At 43.6% G+C, this 24,000-nt stretch overlaps 1 protein-coding gene across 1 annotated transcript in view; it reads left to right on the top strand.

The window, feature by feature from the left end:
- LOC143029984 (uncharacterized) overlaps nucleotides 1–24,000 on the top strand; it is a 67,488-nt gene that overhangs the window by 4,427 nt on the left and 39,061 nt on the right. The window contains exons 2-4 of the mRNA XM_076193194.1: nucleotides 124–222; nucleotides 553–859; nucleotides 20,859–20,970. Of these exons, the coding sequence (XP_076049309.1) occupies nucleotides 124–222; nucleotides 553–859; nucleotides 20,859–20,970 (518 nt within the window). The remainder of the gene's footprint in view (nucleotides 1–123; nucleotides 223–552; nucleotides 860–20,858; nucleotides 20,971–24,000) is intronic.

Raw genomic sequence — 24,000 nt, 5'->3', positions numbered from 1 at the left:
ACAGACACACACACAGTACATAAACACACGCATTACATAAATACACAAATACACACAAACGCGCGCGCACGCGCCCGCACTCCCATTCTTTTACCCCCAAATACAATTTCCTTGTGGTCCAAGGCTGTAACTGTGCGGTCGGAGCTGGAGCTGCCGAGCAGCAGCAGCAGCAGCAGCATCAAGGAACCGCCGCAGCACAGCTCCACTCAGCTGCGCGCAAATGTCCCCCTCAGTCGCTGACGAACTCGCAAGACTCGTGGGGACGCGGCCGCCGAGTTCTCCTTCACAGGAACGAAGTGCGACTTTGACTTCGAGGAATAGGTAATGGGGGACGGTCACGAGGACCTCCTCGACTCGAATAATAGGAGAAGAACGTGGGTAGCGTGACACTCCAGCCTCGAGGTGGAGGTTGGTCTCGAGGAACAGGTGGTCTCGAGGATCTCGTTGACTCGAGTGATAGGAGAACGTGGGTGGTGTGACACTCTAGCTTCGAAGAACAGGTGGTTGAGGGTGTTCTGGAGGAACCTCCTCAACCTAAGAGGAGGTGGTGAGGCCTCGAGGAAGAGCTGGTGGGTTGCATCGACCTAGGTCCTCTCCCAGCGAGAGAAGTCGAGGACTTCGTGGATGAAGACCTCCTCATCGATCTCGTTCATCCTCTCTTTGGCCTCCGAGACCCAAAAGGAGCTCTTGTGACCCTGAGTCGCACTTGGAGTAACAGGATCGTGTCGTTTCGCGTCGAGGGCCTTCTTCCTGGATTGGGTCCTCCTCCATCAGGAGTCGAGTGTTTGGTGCTTGAGAGTCTTCCTGTCCACGTACAGCTGCAGTCAAAAGTCGTGAGTCATCCTGTTGGACTTATTGGGCAAGTTATCACTTTGTTGTTTACCATCACACACACACACACACACACACACACACACACACACACACACACACACACACACACACACACACACACACACACACATACACACACACACACACACACACACATACACACACACATTGTATGTATGTATATAATATATACATATATATATATATATATATATATATATATATATATATATATATATACATATATATATATATATGTTGAGACATTGTGGACTCCAGTCCCATATATATATATATATATATATATATATATATGTGTGTGTGTGTGTGTGTGTGTGTGTGTGTGTGTGTGTGTGTGTGTTTACATATATATATTTGGGGTATAGGCCGTTCAGAACACATGTTCTGTTAAAGTCGACAGCAATTACAGAACTGTTCAGTTTGCAGAGTGCTTTTCCAATTCTTTTTAAGATGTTTCGGTCCTCGATGGTTAGAGTGCGAGGTAGATTTCTAAGATCCCTGGTCTATTTGCTGGAGACGTCTTTCGGCCGTCAATCGCGTACACGCACGCGCGTGCGCACACACACACACACACACACGCACACACACACACACACTAAATGAAAATTCCTTACGTATTGAAATCTATGTAATATTTACAACATATATAATAACCATTGAATAATATCACATTCGTATAATACGAAATTCTGGGTCATCTTACCAGATTTGTTTTGTAAAATTTCCGTTTATTCTTTCCTATTTGATACATTATTTACCATTACTTGTGCAAAATGATACATGATGCAGTAACACTGCAGTGAAATATATATAAAAAATAACCAGAGACCTTGTATTTACATAATAAGAACCATAATGTGACTCGGATATCTGACACCGACTATACATTTACTTTAAGACTCCCTGACCGTAGGTGTGATCTTAACATATTTTCTTCCTCTTAATGCCGTCAGGTGATTTTTTTCACCAGTGAGAGAGAGAGGAAGAGAGAGAGAGGGATATATATATATATATATATATATTATATATATATATATATATATATACATATATATATATATATATATATATATATATATATAGAGAGAGAGAGAGAGAGAGAGAGAGGAGAGGAGAGAGAGAGAGAGAGGAAGAGAGAGAGAGAGAGAGAGAGAGAGAGAGAGAGAGAGAGAGAGAGAGAGAGAGAGAGAGAGAGAGAGAGAGAGAGAGAGAGAGAGAGAGAGAGAGAGAGGAAGACAGAGCCCATAAAACCAAAAAAAGAGAGATGATCTATCTCAGTTAACTCGTTCGCGTATAGTTTAATGAATTTATTATGTCTATGTACCGGATAAAGTTGGGCAAGATTTCCATGTGGCCCACCTACCCGCTCAATAGGTCTAGCCTGGATTAGGTTAGGTTAGGTTAGGTTAGGTTACATTGCATAAGTTACGTTAGGTTAGAATAGGTTAGGTCACCTTAGGCAAAGAAAGGTTACGTTAGGTTAGATTAGGTCACGTTAGGTTAGGTTACGCTGGATTAGATTTCATTAAGTTACGTTAGGTTACACTAGGTCACGTTAGGTTAGGCGAGGTCACGTTACGTTGGTTTAGTTAAAACGTGAAAATATTTAACAAAGCATTGAATAGACTGTTAATTTTGAGTTTCGAGCCGGTTCTGAGACAAGGGATTATTAATTCACAACCTTTCGTGAGGGCGAGGTCGCCATTACAACTGCAGTTGGGAAATTCGACTCTGGGTCGATCCCGTCAAGTCGCCACTGAAACGTCCCTGACTCTCTCTCTCCCTCTTTCTCTCTATCTCACACGGACAAACACGCACACGTAAACACACACACACACACACACATGCACTACGCTTTCATCCGGGAGGGGACTAGCTGTCGAAGATAACAAAAAAAAATATCATGTAACACACACACACATACACGCACACACACACACACACACAGAGAGCGAGAGAGAGAGAGAGAGAGAGAGAGAGAGAGAGAGAGAGAGAGAGAGAGAGAGAGAGAGAGAGAGAGAGAGAGAGAGAGAGAGAGAGAGAGAGAGAGAGAGAGAGAGAGAGAGAGAGAGAGAGAAAGAGTGTGAAATTGGGTGACCAGTGTTATTACTCCTCCTCTCACCCCCGGGAGGGGAGGGGGGTTGCCGTTTTCCAAACTGGAGGGGGGGAGGCACAAGCATTACATCCTAGCCCCCTCCCTCCCCCCCTCTCCCCCAAGAACCCAAAATGCTATAGGGCCAACGTCGCTTTTCGCCAAATTTTGTACGGGAAAATCGCCCTTCTCTCTCTCTCTCTCTCTCTCTCTCTCTCTTCGACCCTGGCACTGAAACTTCATCTACTGCCGACTTCAGAATCGACCTTCATGGGTAGCTTACGTCACTTTAGCATTCAACACGCGGGGCGATGGTGGTGGTAGGGAGGGGGTGAGGAAGTGTGTGTGAGAGTGCCACTATGACGTCATGAAGTCCAGGAACAACTGCATTAACTCTCAGGTATTTCATTAATGTTCAGACTTCAGTGCTGCCAGTCCACTTCAGCTTGGTGATGTTGCTGAAGTCTATGTAATCGCGACTGAAGTTACTTGCATTTGCATTTAGTGTGTGTATGTATGCATGCGTGTGTGTATGTGTGTGATATATGCATTTATGTATGTATGAACGTATGTATGCCTGTAATGTATGCATTTATGTATGTATGAACGTATGTATACATGCATGTGAGTATGTGTGTGATGTATGCATTTATGCATGTTTGAATGTATGTATGGATGCATGTGTGTATGTGTGATGTATGTATTTATGTATGTATGAACATATATATGCATGCATGTATGTGTGTGATGTATGAACGTATGTATGAATGCATGTGTGTATGTGTGTGATGTATGTATTTATGTATGTTTGAACGTATGTATGCATGCATGTGTGTATGTGTATGATGTATGCATTTATGTATGTATGAACGTATGTATGCATGCATGTGTGTATGTGTGATGTATGCATTTATGTATGTATGAACGTATATATGCATGTACGTGTGTGATGTATGCCTTTATGTATGTATGAACGTATATACGCATGCATGTGTGTATGTGTGTGATGTATGCATTTATGTATGTATGAACGTATGTATGCATGCATGTGTGTATGTGTGTCATGTATGCATATATGTATGTTTGAACGTATGTATGAATGCATGTGTGTATTAGTGTGATGTATGCATTTATGTATGTTTGAACGTATGTATGCATGTCTATGAGTGTGTGTGTGTGTGTGTGTGTGTGTGTGTGTGTGTGTGTGTGTGTGTGTGTGTGTGTGTGTGTGTGTGTGTGTGTGCGTGCGTGTGTGTGTGTGTGTGTGTGTGTGTCTGGGCGAGTACGTACATGTACACATACGTATCCCTACATACGTACGTGCATGTGTGTACACGCGTATGTGCGTGAGGGCTAATGTCATCGCACATATGCCTCTGCTCGTTGATAAGTCTGCTTGCAGTGAGCACTCCGGGTCAGACAATCTTGTGCATGACACCATTTCTCAATTCGCAAGACCAGTTCGATCGCCAGTTCGATGTGCCAGGCGGCACTGGTGCCACTTCGTTCACGTGACATGCCGTGCCATTTCTGTGCCACAAGTACCAAGGAGTACCAAGTAGTGCCAGGTAGTTCCAAGGAATACCAGTTCCCAGGAGGTGCCAGGTAATTCCACGAAGTATTAGTTCGCAGAATACCAGTACCCAGATAGTGCCAGGTACTCCCAGAGTTAGGAATTCCCAGGAATTACTACGAAGTACAGTTCCCAGGCAGTGCCACGGTTGACTAACTATATTTAGTTTTTCCACACGTGGAAGATGGCCTAGGAATCACATAAAAGTTGTCACCCCAGACTTCGACAGGGTGACAATTCTTCATATGGGGTATCCTAGGGTGACAATTCTTCACGTGGGCTATCTTAGGGTGACAATTCTTCATGTGGGCTGTCTTAGGGTGAAAATTTTTCATGTGGGCTATCCTAGGATGACAATTCTTCATCTGGTCTATCCTAGGGTGATAATTCTTCATTTGGGCTATCCTAGAGTGATAATTCTTCATGCGGGCTAACCTAGGGTGACAATTGTTCATGTGGGATATCCTAGGGTGGCAATTCTTCATGTGTGTCATCCTGAGTTCACAATTCTTCATGTGGGCCATCCTGGGTTTACGATTCTTCGGTTGTATAGATTGATAACATTAAGCATAACCCTCATTCAGCATAACCTAATCTTTATTCCACAGCTGATATTCGGCCTACTGGGGTGACAATTCTTCAGGTGGGATCTTATGGGGTGATGATTCTTCACGTGGGCGTTCTGGGGTGACAATTCTTCATGCGACCCCACCAAGTAACATGCATTGCCTTCTTCAATGGTCACATCTTATTCAATGTCACGTTACTAGAAGGGATACTATTCTAGCACATCCATATAGGCAGTAATGACGTACAATACATACACAAACAACCTACAAACACAAAGTCTTCTATTGTATTAAGATTAATACGATATTCATCCTCGTATAAATAGTTCACTTTTACCAAGAAGTGTAGACCAGGGGTCCATAAATAGTCCGTCCATATGGCAGTGTCTGGCAACCTCCTCCTCTTCCTCCTCCTCCTCTTCCTCCTCCAAGGCAAGACAATCGAACAACTCCGGTCTGATCGAAAAGTGACGCACCATCATCATACGACCTTTTCCTCCAGACATCATCTGCAGACGAGAAACCATAAATAACATCAACCGCATATCATCACATCATTTCCTCTCCATCTCGTCGTCCACTACGCTGTCATTATCCGCAAGAACGAACTAAAATCTTCAGTCGTGTTTTGTTTGAACAGTGCTGGACGAACGCTCCTTGCCTGCCTGCTTGCTTGCATGCATGCAAGCAGGCGTCGTGGGGGTGGGTGGGGTTCTTCAAGGAACTGGGCTCAGAATGTTTGGCCCTGTTATGTCGCGGGGCTCCCTCGATCTCTAACCGAACGTTGGTCGACAGCAACCGCCCCCCACCCTAACCACCACCTTCCATCTTCAGTTTAGATTCTCTATCTATATTTATGAAGTGTGTGTGTGTGTTTGTTTGTTTGTGTGTGTGTTCGAGTGTGTTCGTGTGTGTGTGTGTGTGTGTGTGTGTGTGTGTGTGTGTGTGTGTGTGTGTGTGTGTGTGTGTGTGTGTGTGTGTGTCCGTGTGTGTTTGTATGTGCGTGTATGTATGTCCATGTGTGTTGTGTGTCTGTGTGTGTGTGTGTGTGTGTGTGTGTGTGTGTGTGTGTGTGTGTGTGTGTGTGTGTGTGAATTCGCCCACAATCGTCTACATTTCTCTACATTTGTACTTCAATAGGTATGGCCAGGCCTTCATTTACTCAACACTATTCATCTGAATAATGTACACTAAGTAAGATGTACAGTATGTACGTGTACGTATATTATAAACACGTACACATACATACACGTACACGCACGTACATATACTTCCACTTGTTTTGCATAACGGCCAATTAGTGGAACAGAATCCCCATGGCCACGCAAGAAATATAAATGTGGCCAGGAATATGATCCCGGCCTCCTTCCACCATGGTCATGGATCACGTGTTGGACTCGTGATTGACAGCTATTTCCCGCTCGGAAGAGAGCTCAGAGTTCATATATGACCAATCTATGGGTAATGCTGTGACCTCACACGCACACACACACACCCAACTCCCCGCCCACGAGAGTTGGAGTAACGACTCGCAACACAGCGATACTGAAATTATTTCAGCCCTGGGCGGGATTTGAACCCGGACCGTCGTAGTGGCGGCAGCGAACGCTACCACTGCGCCATCAAGTCCTGTATGTGTGTGTGGTAGTGTGTGTGTGTGTGTGTGTGTGTGTGTGTGTGTGTGTGTGTGTGTGTGTGTGTGTGTGTGTGTGTGTGTGTGTGTGTGTGTGTGTGTGTTGTCTATGTCTAAAAAGGAACGATCTTATTCATATCCCAGGCAAAAAAAAAAAAAAAAAAAAAAAAGGTCAAATGAAAGACTTCATCGATCACGACCTAGCTGGGGCATTCTTCTATAAACTTGCATCGTTCAAGAGGACAGCCTACTGACCGGAACTGAGACTGTTCCCCCGGAGAACGACCGATTTCTTTTGTGCCGAAGGCCCTAATGGCCTCGACAGCGCGGTCATAAGATCACCAAAGAGAGAGAGAGAGAGATGTTTGTCAAACGTCAGTGATTCCCTTCCTCGTGAAACTGGCTTCTCCATGCAATAAACCCATTAACGATATTAATGTGTGTGTTTGTGTGTGTGTGTATGTGTGTGTGTGTTTTAAAGACTTAAGGGCCTTTTTATGTGTCTTCTTTTTTATCCCTTTTTTTTTTGCATTTAAATCTTAATATAGATGAATTAATTAATAAACAGCTGCGTGAGGGAAAGATAAAATAAAAAAGTCGTAGAAGCCAGTGCCTCAGCTCACTTGTGTTGACACTGCCATCACAGTCGACATGACGTCAGGTCGCCTTCAGACTTCGCGATTCCATACCCGGATAAGGCGACATGACGTCACTCGTAAGCCACGCCCACTCCTTGCGTGGGGACAGACTTTACGTGTGTGTATGTGTGTGTGTGTGTGTGTGTGTGTGTGTGTGTGTGTGTGTGTGTGTGTGTGTGTGTGTGTGTGTGTGTGTGTGTGTGTGTGTGTGTGCGTGCGCGCGCAAGATCAGTTGCGAAGATGACGTAACATTAAGGAAAAAGGTTCGAAGCTCCTTGTCCATCAACACTCCCTCCCCCCTCCACTCCCTCCCATTCTCTCTCTTCACTCCCTCTTCCACTCCCTATTCTCGTCCCATCCTATCTTTGTCCTTCGTCCCTCCCTCCCTCCCTCCCTCCCTGTCCCTCCTTCCTTGCCTCCTCCCCCTCCCACCTTATCCCCGTTTTTTCACTATTGATATTCCTGTTAATCTTTTTCCCTGACCACTTCCCAAACTACAGCTAATCTTTTTTATCCCCCCCCTCTCTCTCTCTCTCTCTCTCTCTCTCTCTCTTTCTCTCTCCTATTCTGACTGCCGCCAGGCTATTCTATTCATCTCTGTGGCTCTCGATCATTAGAGACAGAGAGATAGAGAGATAGATAGATAGATAGAGAGAGAGAGAGAGAAAGAGAGAGAGGGGATGGAAGAGTGAAACAAAGAGAGATAGATAAACAGAGAGAGAGAGTGAGAGTGTGAAAGAGTGAAACAGAGTGAAAGAGATAGATAGATAGAGAGAAAGTGAGAGTGAAAGAGAGAGTGAAACAAAGAGAGTAAAAGAGAGAGATAGATAAGTAGAGAGAGAAGGAGTGAGAGTGTGAGAGAGTGAAACAAAGAGGGTGAAAGAGAGAGATAGATAAATAGAGAGAGAGAGAGAGAGAGAGAGAGAGAGAGAGAGAGAGAGAGAGAGAGAGAGAGAGAGAGAGAGAGAGAGAGAGAGAGAGAGAGAGAGAGAGAGAGAGAGAGAGAGAGAGAGAGAGAGAGAGAGAGAACTTGAAGGCCAAGGAGGGGAGATTAATGAAGGAAAGGGAGGTGGTGGGGGGATTTTTCGAAGAAAATAATCTCGAAACTTCTGCTAAAGAAAATAAAAGAAGAGAAAAAAACAAAAAGGGCCGTTTGCCGCAGGCTGGTTGAATAAACAAAGGCCAGAGGATCATACGGACCGCTCCCCCGGATTGTCCTTTTTACCCCGGCACCGGGGACGGCCCTTCTCGTTCTTACAATGGACTCCCCCCTCAACAAAGGACTCCCCCTCAACTAAGGACTCCCCCTCAACCAAGGACTCCACTCAACAAAGGACTCCCCTTCAACCAAGGACTCCCCCTCAACAAAGGGCTTCCCATCAGCCAAGGACTCCCCCTCAGCCAAGGACTCCCCTTCAACCAAGGACTCCCCCTTAACAAAGGACTCCCCCTCAGCCAAGGACTCCCCCTCAACAAAGGACTCCCCTCAACCAAGGACTCCCCCTCAACCAAGCACTTCACTCAACAAAGGACTCTCCCTCAACCAAGGACTCCTCAACAAAGGACCCCCCTCCAACCGCCTTTTCCGAGGATAAAGTCCATCTCGTGAACAAAGGTTTACAATGGATTCAGGTGAAGAACAAAAACCTAGAAGAGACTTTGTATTTACTAAGATCACAATCCACCTTAGAAGGGGGTAGCCATACGACAAACAAAAGGGACCTCAGGTTGCAGGGTAGGTGTCGGGGTTCAGGGGTGAGCTACAGGTGCAAGAGAGGTTGCGACACCTGTTGGTGGGATGCGAGGTTGAAAACAGCAGGTGTCTGCCTACACGCACACACACACACACACACACACACACACACACACACACACACACACACACACGACTCGGTGGCGTAGTTGGTAGAGTACCCGACTGTCACTACGACGGCCTGGGTTCGAATCCTGCCCAGGGCTGAAATAAATTCAGTATCGCTGCGCTTCGAGTCGTTACTCCAACTCTCGTGGGTAGGGAGTTGGGTGTGTGTGTGCGTGTAAGGTCACAGCATTACCCCTAGATCGGTCATACGAGCTCTGAGCTCTCTTCCGGGAGGGAACTAGCCGTCGATCACGAGTCCAACACGTGATCCAAAGACTAAGGTGAATCATGTAAACTGAAAAAATACATAAATTCAAATAAAAATATGATAATTAGAAAATACTGACGTAGATCAAGTTGTATCCATAGATAAATTGTGATAAATTAGAGAACAAGATACTGGACCCCACGAGCGTTGTTCCTTTCCTGTATACTACAATTAGGAAAATGCACACAAACACACACATACACACGCACACACACACACACACACACACACACACACACACACATACAGAAACAGTGAGTGCAAAAACTATACAAGAATTTAAGATCAAACTGGATGCTGAAAGATACAAAAGCGGGTCACCACGAACATAGCTCTCTTCCCGTAAAATATAAGTAGGTAAAACTAGGTAAATACACACACACATACACACACGCACACACAGTGTCACTGGCATTTTGCGCCACAGGTCACTTTCCTCTAGGCACCACAATGACTTGCCAGCTGGGGTCCAGCTGACGCAGAAGCCTTGCAATAACAAGGCTAGTGAGGTCATAGAGCCCCCTCACTGTGGGGGCGTTCAAGGTCACCAGTATTCACACACACACACACACACACACACACACACACACACACACGCGCGCGCACACACACGCTCACACACGTATGTATTCATTTAATCAAGTAATTAATCAATCAGATCAGAGAAAAGAAAGGGAACATGAATCATATAGAAGAAACTATTCGGAAGGGTAAAAATATTAAAGACCTCAAGCGCAAGGACACATGTATTAACACACAGAACATACACGTACACAAACGCACACACATGCCCAAAACGACGCACACGAACAAGCACAAACACACTCACGAGAAAAGCGTTTACACAGGGTTTTCCGTACATACACATCTTCCAAGCCGAAAACACGTTCTCGTATGCACAAGCAGTTACGTAAACACGCAGTGACAATAAATCGAAAGATTACACACGTGCACATGTACACACACATACACACACACACACACACACACACCTCTCATGGCGCTGTGGTTAGAGCTCTGGCCTGCCACTACGGAGGTCCGGGCGAGAAATAATATCAGTATCGCAGCGCTGAGGGGTGTTACTCCAACACACGTGATCCAAAGACCAAGTGAATACACAAACGACGCCACCGTACACAAACATAACACATCAAGAAAAAATCCCAGTTATGTAATTAGATAATACAATCTATGTACACGATAGCAACTTCGCCCCATGGGTAGTGCATGTACTTGTGTACATGTACAGGGGTCTGTACACTCATTGTGTGCTTCAAGTGCTGGCAGACATGTACGTGGTCACACGTTTGTTTATATCTGGTTTCGCCATTTCTCGAGTGGCGACACTTTCGAGTGTGTGCACGTGCTCCTAGTCGACATCACGCCCCGTCACATCACAGCGTCACGCCACACGCATCACCTCGTCAATATCACGTCTCGAAATGTGACCTTATTTGCTGACATGATGTCATGAGACGATTAGCCTATGAGATTTCTGCTGAACAAGGTCACGTGACGTCATTCCTAAGCCACGCCCCCCTTAGATTTATTTATTTGAGTCTATCTACTTATTTATTCATTTATTAATCTGTTATTGTTATTTTTTTAATTTGGTGTTGCCTCAGTCCAGGATTTTATTATTGTTATCTTGGCAATCATTAATCAAGTGTGAATGACTTGTTCATATATCGATATCAGTCTTAGTTATCAACATCTGTAATGACTAAGCCATTTTGGGTTCTTAGAATTTGTGACAAAGCAATTACAAGGTTTAAGTAACGTCTTAGAGCAGGGATGTCAAACTCATGGCCCGCGGGCCAAATGCGGCCCGTGGGATGGTCTTAGTGGCCCGCGAGGCGACAAAAGATTTTTCAATTCGAGTTACTATACTTGTTATAACTGAGTAAAATATAACTAAACTGTGAAGAGGAGACAAAATATATATATATTTTTTTATTTATATTTTTATTTATTTATCTAATTTGATTTATTTTTATTTATTTATATATTTCATGGCCATAATCATGGGCATAATTGGCCCCCGAAAGGATTTGAGTTTGACATTCATGTCTTAGAGGTGAATCCCATGGGGTACGGAACCTTAACCCTTGGGGTACGATAATTGATAGCCAGTCAGTGCAATGTTACTGTATACTTACCATACGAAAGCATAATGTATATTCATTGTACCCTACTAATTGACATGTCTAATTTGAAATAAAACCTTTGTTCAGTAATCGAAAACATCTAATCATTTCTCAACAAAGTTTGTATCACTGATCCTTTTCATATGTTTGCATTGCATTTATATTGGATGGTGGTACGATATTATATATATATATATATATATATATATATATATATATATATATATGTATATATATATATATATTTCTTATTTCTTTTAAGATAATCGAGGGGTACAGGCACTGATAAAAGTTAAGAACCATTGTCTTAGAGGAGCAGGATATATATATATATATATATATATATATATATATATATATATATATATATATATATATATATATATATATATATATATATATATATATATATTAGATAATCCAGGGGTGCAGGCACTGAAAAAAGGTAAGAACCATTGCCTTAGATCAGTGGTTCCCAAACTAGGGGGGCGCCCCCCCCCCTAGGGAGGCGTGAGGAGGATACAAAGGGGGCGTGAAGTCACCTGCTCAAAAATACTTGTTTAATTAGAATAAAAAAATTCATTCAAAGAACAAATATCTGCCATTACATACATGCAAAGTATAATTATAGCAGTCACTCCAACCCGTTTTCTATTAAGCTAGTTCTCCTTACACGTTTTGGACACGTCACCGATACCAACCACAATTTGCTAATGTTCAAACTTTTTTTCGCTCCCTTTGAACCAAATGTTTTGTTTTAGTTACTTAGAAAAATGTCTCTGGAATGTACTATTATTTGTTTGAGTGACTTTCATTATTAAAATTTAAGAAATAAATGCAAGAATCATTTCACATGAACAACAGAGAGAGTGGGGGCGTGCGGGTCTACTGGAAGCCAAAAGGGGGCGTCAGGTAAGATAGTTTGGGAACCACTGCCTTAAAGGACTTCAGGACAAATGTCCACGATCCGGTTATCATGTCCGCGATCGAGCTTGTCCCAATTGGCTACATTCCATCCCCCAGTCACGCCACGCACAGGGCAAGTCAAGGTCCTATTGATGCATGTAGTCACCGAATCGTCACGCATGTCACGTGCACGTCACAATCTGCGTCACGGCGTCACAGGTCACGCTCGCTTCTGACCCAGTCTAGGTCACACCCGAGCCTGTCCCGGCTACTGTGACGTTATCCTGCCCTTGTCAAGTTAGGTCAAGTCACAGGTCGTCAGTATTATGTCGGTTCCTGGTGTAAAACCATATCACACTTAAGTCTGTACACACACACACACACACACACACACACACACACACACACACACACACACACACACACACACACACACACACACACACACACACACACACACACACCCGTGGCGCAGTGGTTAGATTTCCCGGCTGCCACTACGGTGGTCCGGGTTCGAGTCCCGCCCAAAGCTGAAATAATTTCAATATCGTGGGCGGGGAGTTAGGTGTGCGTGTAAGGTCACAGCATTACCCATAGATCGATCATACGAGCTCTGAGCTTTCTTCCGGGAGGTTAATAACTGTCGATCACGAGTCCAACACGTGATCCAAGACCATGGTGGTGAATCACACACACACACACACACACACACACACACACACACACACACACACACACACACACACACACACACACACACACACACACAATACTAAAAAGAATATAAAGAAATTAGAAAGAATACAGAAAGCAACGACAAAGTTGGCACCAACTCTTTCCAAATTAACATACGAACAAAGATTATCCAAATTGGAATTACCAACACTGGAGCAGAGAAGAGAAAGAGGAGATCTACTGGCTATCTAAAGAATCATGAAAGGAATGGAAATTCTTGATAGGAATGATTTACTAAAATGGGGCAATGGAAAAACAAGAGGATACGAAAAGAAACTCTAAAAGGATAACTATAGAAGAGATCTGAGAAAAATCAGCTTTCCACGCAGAGTGCTGGATATCTGGAATAATTTAGATAAAGAAACAGTGTGTGCAAATACTATTCAAGATTTTAAGAAAAAACTTGATGTTGAAATATACAAAGACGGGTCACCACGAGCATAGCTCCCTTTCCGTATAATAAAACTAGGTAAATACACACACACACGACTCGGTGGCGCGGTTGGTAGAGTCCCCGACTGTCACTACGGGGGTCCGGGTTCGAATCCTGCCCAGGGCTGAAATAACTTCAATATCGCTACCCTGTGGGTTATTACTCCAACTCTCGTGGGCGGGGAGTTGGGTGTGTGTGTGCGTGTAAGGTCACAGCATTACCCATAGATCGGTCATATATGAGCTCTGAGCTCTCTTCCGGGAGGGAAATAGCTGTCGATCATGAGTCCAACACGTGACCCAAGACCATAGTGAATCACACACACACACACACACACACACACACACACACACACACACACACACACACACACACACACACACACACACACACACACACACACACATATATATATATATATATCCATGTATCGATATATGTGTTCATGTATGTGATGTGACGTACACATGTACATCGGTTAGCACACTGCGCTCCTCTCTCAAGGAGGAACCAATTCCTGAGGATGTTGTGATGACGTCAGCAAAACAACCGATTAGAGCTTGGCCTTCGGGGTGGGGGAAGGGTTGTGAAATGATCAACAATTTGTGAAACGACAAACTCAATCCTCCCGTTGTGATCTTGTGAAAAGAAGAAGAAGAAGAAGAAGAAGAGGAGGAGGAAGAGGAAGAGGAAGAGGAAGAAGGTGACTCCCAATGGGACTGAGGTACTCGACTTCACCATGTCAAAATCTCTTGGTCATTGTAATTATATTTTCTATCGACATTATAGATCAAAGTGTGCGGGCAAGGGTTTGATCTTAACAATCAAATAACACGCCATGTGACGTCATATAGGGGGAGGACAATATACGTCACGTCTGATGACGTCATTATGTCACGTCCCGTAACGTCACAATGCTCCCTTTCACATCATAATGCTCCCTTTCGTGTACCTTTTCCCTTCATCTCATGCTTTCTAAGGCTCGTTTCACACGTATCGACTTTTCGTCGTGCGCCGTCCACGACACGACGTCGTGCTCTCTAATTAGCAGGAGTGCCTATGGACGCTTTCACATGTCACGACCACGTGTGAAAGCGTCCATAGACACCCATAGTTCTTTGAAAGCACGGCATCGTGTGAAGGGCTGCACCTGTGGCAGGGAATGTAAATCCTCTTCGGGTTTTCTTGGTTTATTGTAGTAAAGAGATATTTACAACATCGGGATGTAATACCCTTCGGGGAGACTCCCCAGGTACTCCCTCTAAGGGAGAGAGAGATCTCCTGGCGATACAGTCACCGCATATATATGTGAATATGCCTATCTTTGCATATCTGGTATAGGTTAACAGTTAGATCATAGGTTTGGGATTTATACAATACTATTTGTGTGTTAGTTGCATTGCAATGGATCTATTAGTGAATGTGTCATGAAATGGTGTATGGTTTACAGTTATAATTATGTAGTTTGGTAGGTATAAGGAAATGGTTAATGATCTGTCTGGCGACACTATGTACTTGTTTCGGTAACTTTTCGTTGGGTGGTGGCGTGTTGTGTGTTGTAGGTTTGTGTCAGGTGTTTACGATTTGGGAATGCGGAGGTCTGCAAGATTGGAGGTATTGCGAGAGGCCAGTGGAAATAAGCTTACATGCTTTTTCGTGTTATCCTCGGCAATTGTAATTATTGTTTTGAACTATGTGTTCTTTTCATTATCTGCACTTCATGTATATTGATTCATTGCCAAGTAAACTTATTATTTTTACCTCCTTGTATGCACGTGGATCACGTATCAAGCATGTGACATATCGTTATGGTTAGAAATGGTATATGGATATGGACGGCGTATGGCAAAAAGTCGATACGTGTGAAACAAGCCTAAGAATATATGGCAACGACGGCTGTGATCACGGTTAAGCGTCTCCTGTGGTGAACCCTAACATTTGTGTGTGTGTGTGTGTGTGTGTGTGTGTGTGTGTGTGTGTGTGTGTGTGTGTGTGTGTGTGTGTGTGTGTGTGTGTTTGTATGTGTGTGTAATAGTAAAGACAATTAGACCGCTAAAGAATGTGAACAATGAAGAAGGACAAGGTAATATCTTCTAGTCATAACGTGTTTGAACACACGCACGCACATGAACATACACACAAGCATGCGTACTCACGCACACACACACACACCTACACACCAACACACAAAAAACACAAACCCATATATACACGTTGCGAGTAAATATACATACATACACACATACATTATATATGTATATATATATATATATATGTATATGTATGTATGTGTGTGTGTGTGTGTGTGTGTGTGTGTGTGTGTGTGTGTGTGTGTGTGTGTGTATGTGTGTGTGTGTGTAACATGTGCACACGGGCATGTGTGTGTACAAGTACAAGACATCGATGGAGGACTTTGATGGTGGAGGAAAAAATTGAAGAGGTAGGTGGAGGTGGACCTTGAGGACAATAGAGATGGTATAGGATTTCGAAGGTGGAGGTGGAGGAGGAGGATGAAGAGAATGAGGAGGAGAAAGAGGAAGAGGAAGAGGAGGAGATGGAAGAAGAGGAGGAAGAGGAGGAGGAGTAAGAGGAGGAAGAGGAGGAGGAGGAGGACGTCAAGTGTGTAGAGAGACGAAAAAGTCTTGGTGGATCGATCGAGAGGTTGCTAATCTTGTTTATCAACAAGAGAAGTATGTCCTTAACCCTTGCCTGACCCGAGGTCTCGAAAGACTGATTAAAACCGTCGAGCGTTAGACAAAACGAAGTCATTAAAGTAGCCACTGGAGTGTGGTGGGATAAAACACATGCATGCACGCATGTACACACACATACTGTACACCCACGCACGCACACGTACACACACATACAGCCACGTACACACACATACACCCACGCACGCACACACACACACGCAGCTCAGGTGAGCAAGGAGTCGTGTGTGTGTGTGTGTGTGTGTGTGTGTGTGTGTGTGTGTGTGTGTGTGTGTGTGTGTGTGTGTGTGTGTGTGTGTGTGTGTGTGTGTGTGTGTGTGTGTGTGTGTGTGAGGTCACAATACTACAAACAGACCGGGCCATATACGAGCTCCGAGCTCTCATCCGGGAAGGTAATAGATGTCGATCACGAGTCCAACACGTAATCCAAAAGTGGCTAATCACTTGATCTGATACTACTAGGTGTCAGACACTGAATAAAATCATCTGGCCATGGTATCAACACAGGTCGATTAAGTGCCAATCTGTGTTGCAAGAGTGTCTTTTGAAAATCGAGAGCTTTATTTTTTACGCGCGCAAACACACGCACATACACACACACAACTCGTGGCGCAGTTGGTAGAGTTCCGGCTGCCACTACGGAGGTCCGAGTTCGAATCCCGCCCAGGGCTGAAATAACTTCAGTATCGCTGCGCTGCGAGTCGTCACTCCAACTCTCGTGGGCGGGGAGTTGGGTGTGTGTGTGTGCGTGTAAGGTCACAGCACTACCCATAGATCAGTTATATACAATCTCTGAACTCTCTTCCGGGAGGGAACTAGCTGTCGATCACGAGTCCAACACGTGATCCAAGACCATGGTGAATCATACACACACACATATATATCACGTCCTTGACAGAGAATATTCTGATGATAAAGCGAGTCTTGGATTATTACGAATCCTTCGTTGTTGTTGAGGATCTTCTTACCAGAGCGCTCGATTGGTTGTTGTTTTCGTTCTTGCGTTTTTTCTTCCACGATATTGGAGGAGTTATCGTTGCCAGGATCGAATGTCTGCCCCTCGTGGCCTTGCCAAGCCTCCTTATGGAATCGCCTTACTTCACTGGACCTTTGAAGTCCTGAGGGCCATAAAAACCGAAGACGGACTCTTCAAGAGTGCCACGGTGCCAGTTCGAGGTGCCAGCCCGGATGCACCAAATTACCTTGAGAGCAAAGATTTTGTTTTTGTTTTTTCTTGATAATTCTATCTTGGCTTACGTCAGACGATTTTATTCGCCTCACAGAAACACCTGGGTGATAAGATATTGATAAAGTGCTCCTAATGAATCATCTCTTTCGTTTCTTTATTTCATAAACGGAGGGAAACTGGGGACTTTCGATTATTTTACTCTGGTGATCGTTCAACGATTTTTACTGAGCGCAGAGAAACAAATGGTCTTCAACGTTTCTCGACTTGATCGTATCCTGATCCTCTCCGACGTCCCTCCGGCACGACAGACACATAGTGCCGTGTGTCCTCACCTTAACGACCTCGGTACAAGTCTCTCTAATCCGTGAGATTAAGTTAAGGTTAAGTTAGGTTAGTTTAGGTTAAGTTAAAGTCAAGTTAGTTTAGGTTATGTTAGTTTAGGTTAAACTAGTTTAGTTTAGGTTAAGTTAGTTTATGTTATGTTAGTTTAGGTTAAGTTAGTTTATGTTATGTTAGTTTAGGTTAAATTAGTTTAGTTTAGGTTAAGTTAGTTTAGTTTAAGTTAGTTTAGGTTAAGTTAGTTTAGGTTATGTTAGTTTAGGTTAAGTTAGTTTAGTTGAAGTTAGTTTAGGTTAAGTTATTTTAGTTATTTTATTTAAGTTATTTCATTTAAATTAATTTAGGTTAAGTTAGTTTAGATCAATTTGGTACCACATGGTTTCATGACTCATCGGTTAGTACCACATGGTACCGAATGGTACCATAGGATACCACATGGTATCGTCAATCACCCCACATACCAAAGCACAACGTTACCTAATATCATATGGTAAAACACAAAAAAACATTGGTATCGCATGATATATCTTGGCGACAAGACAGTGTGGTATCCATTGTTATCTTATAAGTACCAAGTGCCAAAGGGCCTCATTTGGCATTGTATGGTACCAGTTATACCCAAGTGACACAACGTCACGTAACACTTTGTGGCATCACGTGACTCAACTTGGTTAGTGGTTAGCGTGATAGTGTCTTCATGGATAGAAGCGGAAGTGAACTGTCGACGATATACAAACATTTTGACAGTCTCGTTCCTACACATGGACCACGTCCACCATCACCTAATCAATGGCCAATTCTGAACATCCCTTCATCTCTACAGATCATATATTATTGTCCACCTTTCACACCTCCAGCATCACTGCCCAATCACATCACATCTCACGCCAAGTCTCACGTGGGATCCCTTGGGGCGCTCACATATCCACCCAAGTCACCTCCCCACTTAGGAACTCTCCTCTTATCGATGGACGTCTTGCCCCCCTCCACCTCCGTTCTCCCTCACTCTCTTTGCCCTCTCGCTGCCCCCCCCCCCCCACGGGCTATTACGATCCCTTGCCCATGCAAGACCATCACCCACACGGTGCCTCGTGCCCTATATGTACAGTCTGGGCTACATGGACAAGATTTAAAAGAGGACAAACGACTTATTTGTTACCAGATAAACAAGCTTGGTGATGTACAAACTCAGAATAAACGAACGACTAGATAAATATATAAAAACAAATAAATCAACTGATAAGTCAATCATACATCTAAAATGAACATAAATAGATATAAATACTATTATTTGCATTTCTAATACTACCACTACTAATAATAAGTAAATAAGAAAAAAATCCAGATGGACAGTTTCTCAGCTAATACTGGAGTATCCTTGTAGGAGTTTCGCACTCACCCACTTCACTCCTACTTACAACTTTTTAGCATTTATTCTGGCTATTTTCTTCAGCCGAGGGAGAACCCCACCCCAACCCCAAAACTGGGAAAAGATTAACCAAAGATTAATGTGTTCTACAGTGACTGGATAAAAACATATGAATAAATAAATACATAAATAAAAATAAATTAATAAATAAAAAGGTAAATAGATATATAAACGAATAAGTAAATAAATAAATAAATATGTAAACCAATAATCTAAAAATAAATAAATGAATAAACAAATAAAAATATAAAAATGATCGAATACATGAATGATTACATAGATAAACAAAGAAATGAAATATGAATAAACGAATAAACAAATAGGCTCATAAATGAATAAATGAAGAATAAAAATAAAAGGGGGTTCATCCTGTATCTGAAGGGCTCACGGCCTTAAATGGTCTCAAGTCTTGCGCGGAGGAAAATACACACTCGTGTGTGTGTGTGTGTGTGTGTGTGTGTGTGTGTGTGTGTGTGTGTGTGTGTGTGTGTGTGTGCGTGTGTATGAGAGAGAGAGAGCGACGATCCCTCACGCTCATGCTCAAACATGGGCGATACACATGTGGCAGACCACACCCGAATGCTCATATATGCACATACACACACACACACACATACACACACACACACACACACACACGTATACACACACACACACACACGTACACATATTAAAACTGTAAGCAAATTCAAAACGAATCATGACATTTAGACGAATATAGTTCCTTTTCTGTATATTACAATTAGGTATTTACAAGTTTGATTGATGGAGACAAACAGGGCCTCATAAGATTATTGTGTTGCATATTATGATTAGACTTGCATGAGGGGACGGAGAAGGGGGGGTGCCGATTAAGTGAAGCAGCCTTGCTGTGGATGTACTGTGTCTTGCTGCATTGCTTCTGACCGGGCAGTGGGCGAGATGCAGGGATGACCCGTCATCCAGGAGGAACCAAGAAAAGAGGGAGGGAGGGATGGTGGATAGCAGTGGAGTGGATGGGGATGAAATGGGTGGGAGTGGATTTATGCCTTTTGACTTTGGCCACCTCCCTTGTATGGGGGAAAAAGTTCTTGGTATATGTATGTATATATAATCAAACGCACACACACACACACAAATGTGGATAACTATGGAACACAATGAATGAAAATATATTCTGTACCAACAACATAAACAAACTTTAAGCAAATTTTGATGAGTAGAGGCAAAGAGACGGGACCCTACGAGCAGAGATTTATATACTACAACTAAGTAAACACACACACACACACACACACGCACACACACACACACACACACACACACACACACACACACACACAAACACACACACATGCACACACAGAACTGAATAAGATGTGGTTAGCTTGCTGTCCTACTTCCTTAGGAGTCCCGAGGGACACCTCTTCGTCAGTTGACCCACTTGAGGTTAACCTTGAACACCCTCGATACATTCGTTCTCTCTCTCTCTCTCCTGCAGAAGGAGTGAGGACGACGACGACGACGACGCCACGCCGATCACGCCCGAGATCGAGAACGCCGAGGGAGAGGGCGGGCATAACGCACGCCCGGAGACAGACGCCGCTAAGCAGGTGAGTTCCTCAGCCTCCTTACGTCCTGGGTGGCACTTGACCACGTCTGTCGCCAGGTGATTTTATTCGTACCTGTGGTTGGTAGCTTTGAAAAAAAAGTAACAAGTCCTTCATTAAAGTTGATGAGGGTCTGACCGTGCAATGGGCATGTCAATTTCAACTTCTTCCAAAACGGCGAGTAATTTTTTTCATTCTATCAGATAGTACCAAAGATCGGATTAAACAGAATAAAGATACACGAGAAATCACGTAAAAGGCCAGCAGTGTAGGTGTGTTTATGTGTCTTTGTGTGTGTGTGTGTGTGTGTGTGTGTGTGTGTGTGTGTGTGTGTGTGTGTGTGTGTGTGTGTGTGTGTGTGTGTGTGTATGTGTGTGTGTGTGTACGTGTGTGCACATGTCAATACAGCAACCATAGTCTTGACAACTTGCACGTTTATCCTGTCTACCGCCAAGCGATTTTTTCAGATGAGAAAAACCCCCTGGGTATAACTGCGTTAATCACAATAGTCTATTCCCCCTTACCCCCTTCTCATTCGCCCCCCACACCCTCGAGCTGAACAAAAAACCCTTTACACTAGTGTTATATATTTATATATATATATATATATATATATATATATATATATATATATATATATATATATATATATAACTTTTTTTAACTTGTCGACGCCTCAATGAAATTTCAAATTTTTTATCGACCCCCTAGCTTTTAATTCAAGTAAAAAACACCGATGGTAAAATCAGTGAGTAGCAGTAGTAGTAGTAGTAGTAGTAGTAGTAGTAGTAGTAGTAGTAGTAGTAGTAGTTGACATGCAGTATGATATAAATGTAACATAGGGTAAGAACATATGTCGAGGTGTGTGAGTACACGCAACTTAATTCTCAGTGCAAAATACCTTTTCTTTTTCACTGTCGACGCCATAACCGTCACAACAAATGTATAGACTGAAATCGAAATTGAATTGATTTGGAAACTTCGATTTTTTTTCGAACATTTATTCTGACTACGACCTACTTTAATTTTGTTCTTCATCCAGAACAACGACGATATGCGTCCATTACGCTTGATAAGTGACTATTTGATTACTCGTTTGGTGAAAATCTCTGGTGCCAAGGCCGCACCGATTGCATCCTGCAGGGACCTTAGTACGGACAGTAGAGAGACAAAGAGGGGGGGGGGGGTGAAGGTAGTGTTGCCAGCGCTTCTGAAATTTCTGAAATTTTACTGAATTTTTTTGACCTATTGTTTGAGGTCAAGAAACTATTATAGCTTTTTTTTTTAATCTAATGATGTCTGATATTCTTCAGATTTTTACAAATTATTTTCGAGAATATTTCCAACCAGGAGCTTCAATGGCCTCTTCGACTCCTGTGGTAAACATTCACCAACCCTTTGGTTATTTATCGACCTCATGACTAAATTCAGCGACCCCTGGGGGGTCGACCTCGATCACTTTGAGAACCCTTGCCCCTAAGGAGTACCACTGCCTCGTCATCCGGGCACTCGTGACGTGCAGACTGAATGACCCGTCGTGGCACTGCGTGTTATGCTTGGCTCTGGTGCCAGTGCCTTCTCACTCTTCTTCTTCTTCTTCTTCTTCTTCGGGGGCACCCGTGCCGCCCGCTTTGTATCGTTCTCAGTTCGATGAAAGCCACTCGTAACCCTCGAGGAATTTCTTGCTCATTTCTTTCAGACGAAGTTCGATGTCAGGCTTTTTACCTATTTACTCTGAGAGCTGACCTGTACTGTGATGACCTAAGCTGAACTGTGCTGTGGTGACCTAAGCTGAGCTGACCTGAGTGACCTAAGCTGAGCTGAGTTGCCAATTATCCCATAATCTTAGAGTCTTCAAATGGTTTAAATAAGCTTGGCCCAAGACTTCCTTGGCATCCGTTTCAAAGAAGCGAATGTAAGGAGCCCTGGAGGTTTTCGTTTACAAATGGGTGTTTGGATGGGCGTGGGATGCGTGTTGGATGGGCGTGGGATGGGCATGGGATGCGTGTTGGATGGGCGTTGAATGGGTGCTGGAAGGGCGTGGGATGGGTGTTGGATGGGCGTGGGATGGGTGTTGGATAGGCGTGGGATGGGTATTGGATGGGCGTGGGATGGGTGTTGGAGGGCGTGGGATGGGTATTGGATGGGCGTGGGATGGGTATTGGATGGGCGTGGGATGGGTATTGGATGGGCGTGGGATGAGTGTTGGATGGGTGTTGGATGGGCGAGGGATGGGTGCTGGATGGGCGTGGGATGGGTATTGGATGGGTGTTGGATGGGCGTGGGATGGGTGTTGGATGGGCGTGGGGTGGGTGAGGGGTAAATGTATGCCTTGCCTGATACACCTTACCTACCTTATTAGGGAGAAAGAACCTTTTGGTATATGTACGTTTATATATATTTTTTAAATTCCCAAATATATATGATGCTTGTGTATTCATATATATGCATTGCAACAAATAAACATTCACGTACATGGGTATACAAACATGAACGCACACACACACACACACACACACACACACACACACACACACACACACACACACACACACACACACACACACACACACACACACGGGCGTACACACATACACACACACACACGGGCGTACACACGGGTAAATGGGCACATGGAGGCGTGGACACAAGTCATCCGTTCATCAACGTGCGCAAACACATGCGCAGACACGTACACAGAAGAAAGTCTTGCATGTAACCAAGCACACATATATGTGCACATTTGTACACATATTCATATATCCGAACACACACACACACACTACTGTAGGGGTGACAGACAACTAAAGAAAACAGCCTGACGGTAACCAGAATAAAAATAGCAAGTATCCACTCAATACAGAAAATGGTGGTTGGGAGCTATAAAACATGTGGGGGTCTCTCTCTCTATTTCTATTTCTCTCTCTCTCTCTCTCTCTCTCTCTCTCTCTCTCTCTATATATATATATATATATATATATATATATATATATATATATATATGTGTGTGTGTGTGTGTGTGTGTGTGTGTGT

Source organism: Oratosquilla oratoria, chromosome 11 (assembly GCF_046742065.1).
Source record: "Oratosquilla oratoria isolate Oo_2021 chromosome 11, ASM4674206v1, whole genome shotgun sequence".
Classification (NCBI taxonomy): Eukaryota; Metazoa; Arthropoda; class Malacostraca; order Stomatopoda; family Squillidae; genus Oratosquilla; species Oratosquilla oratoria.
This window is presented reverse-complemented; position numbering and strand designations above follow the sequence as displayed.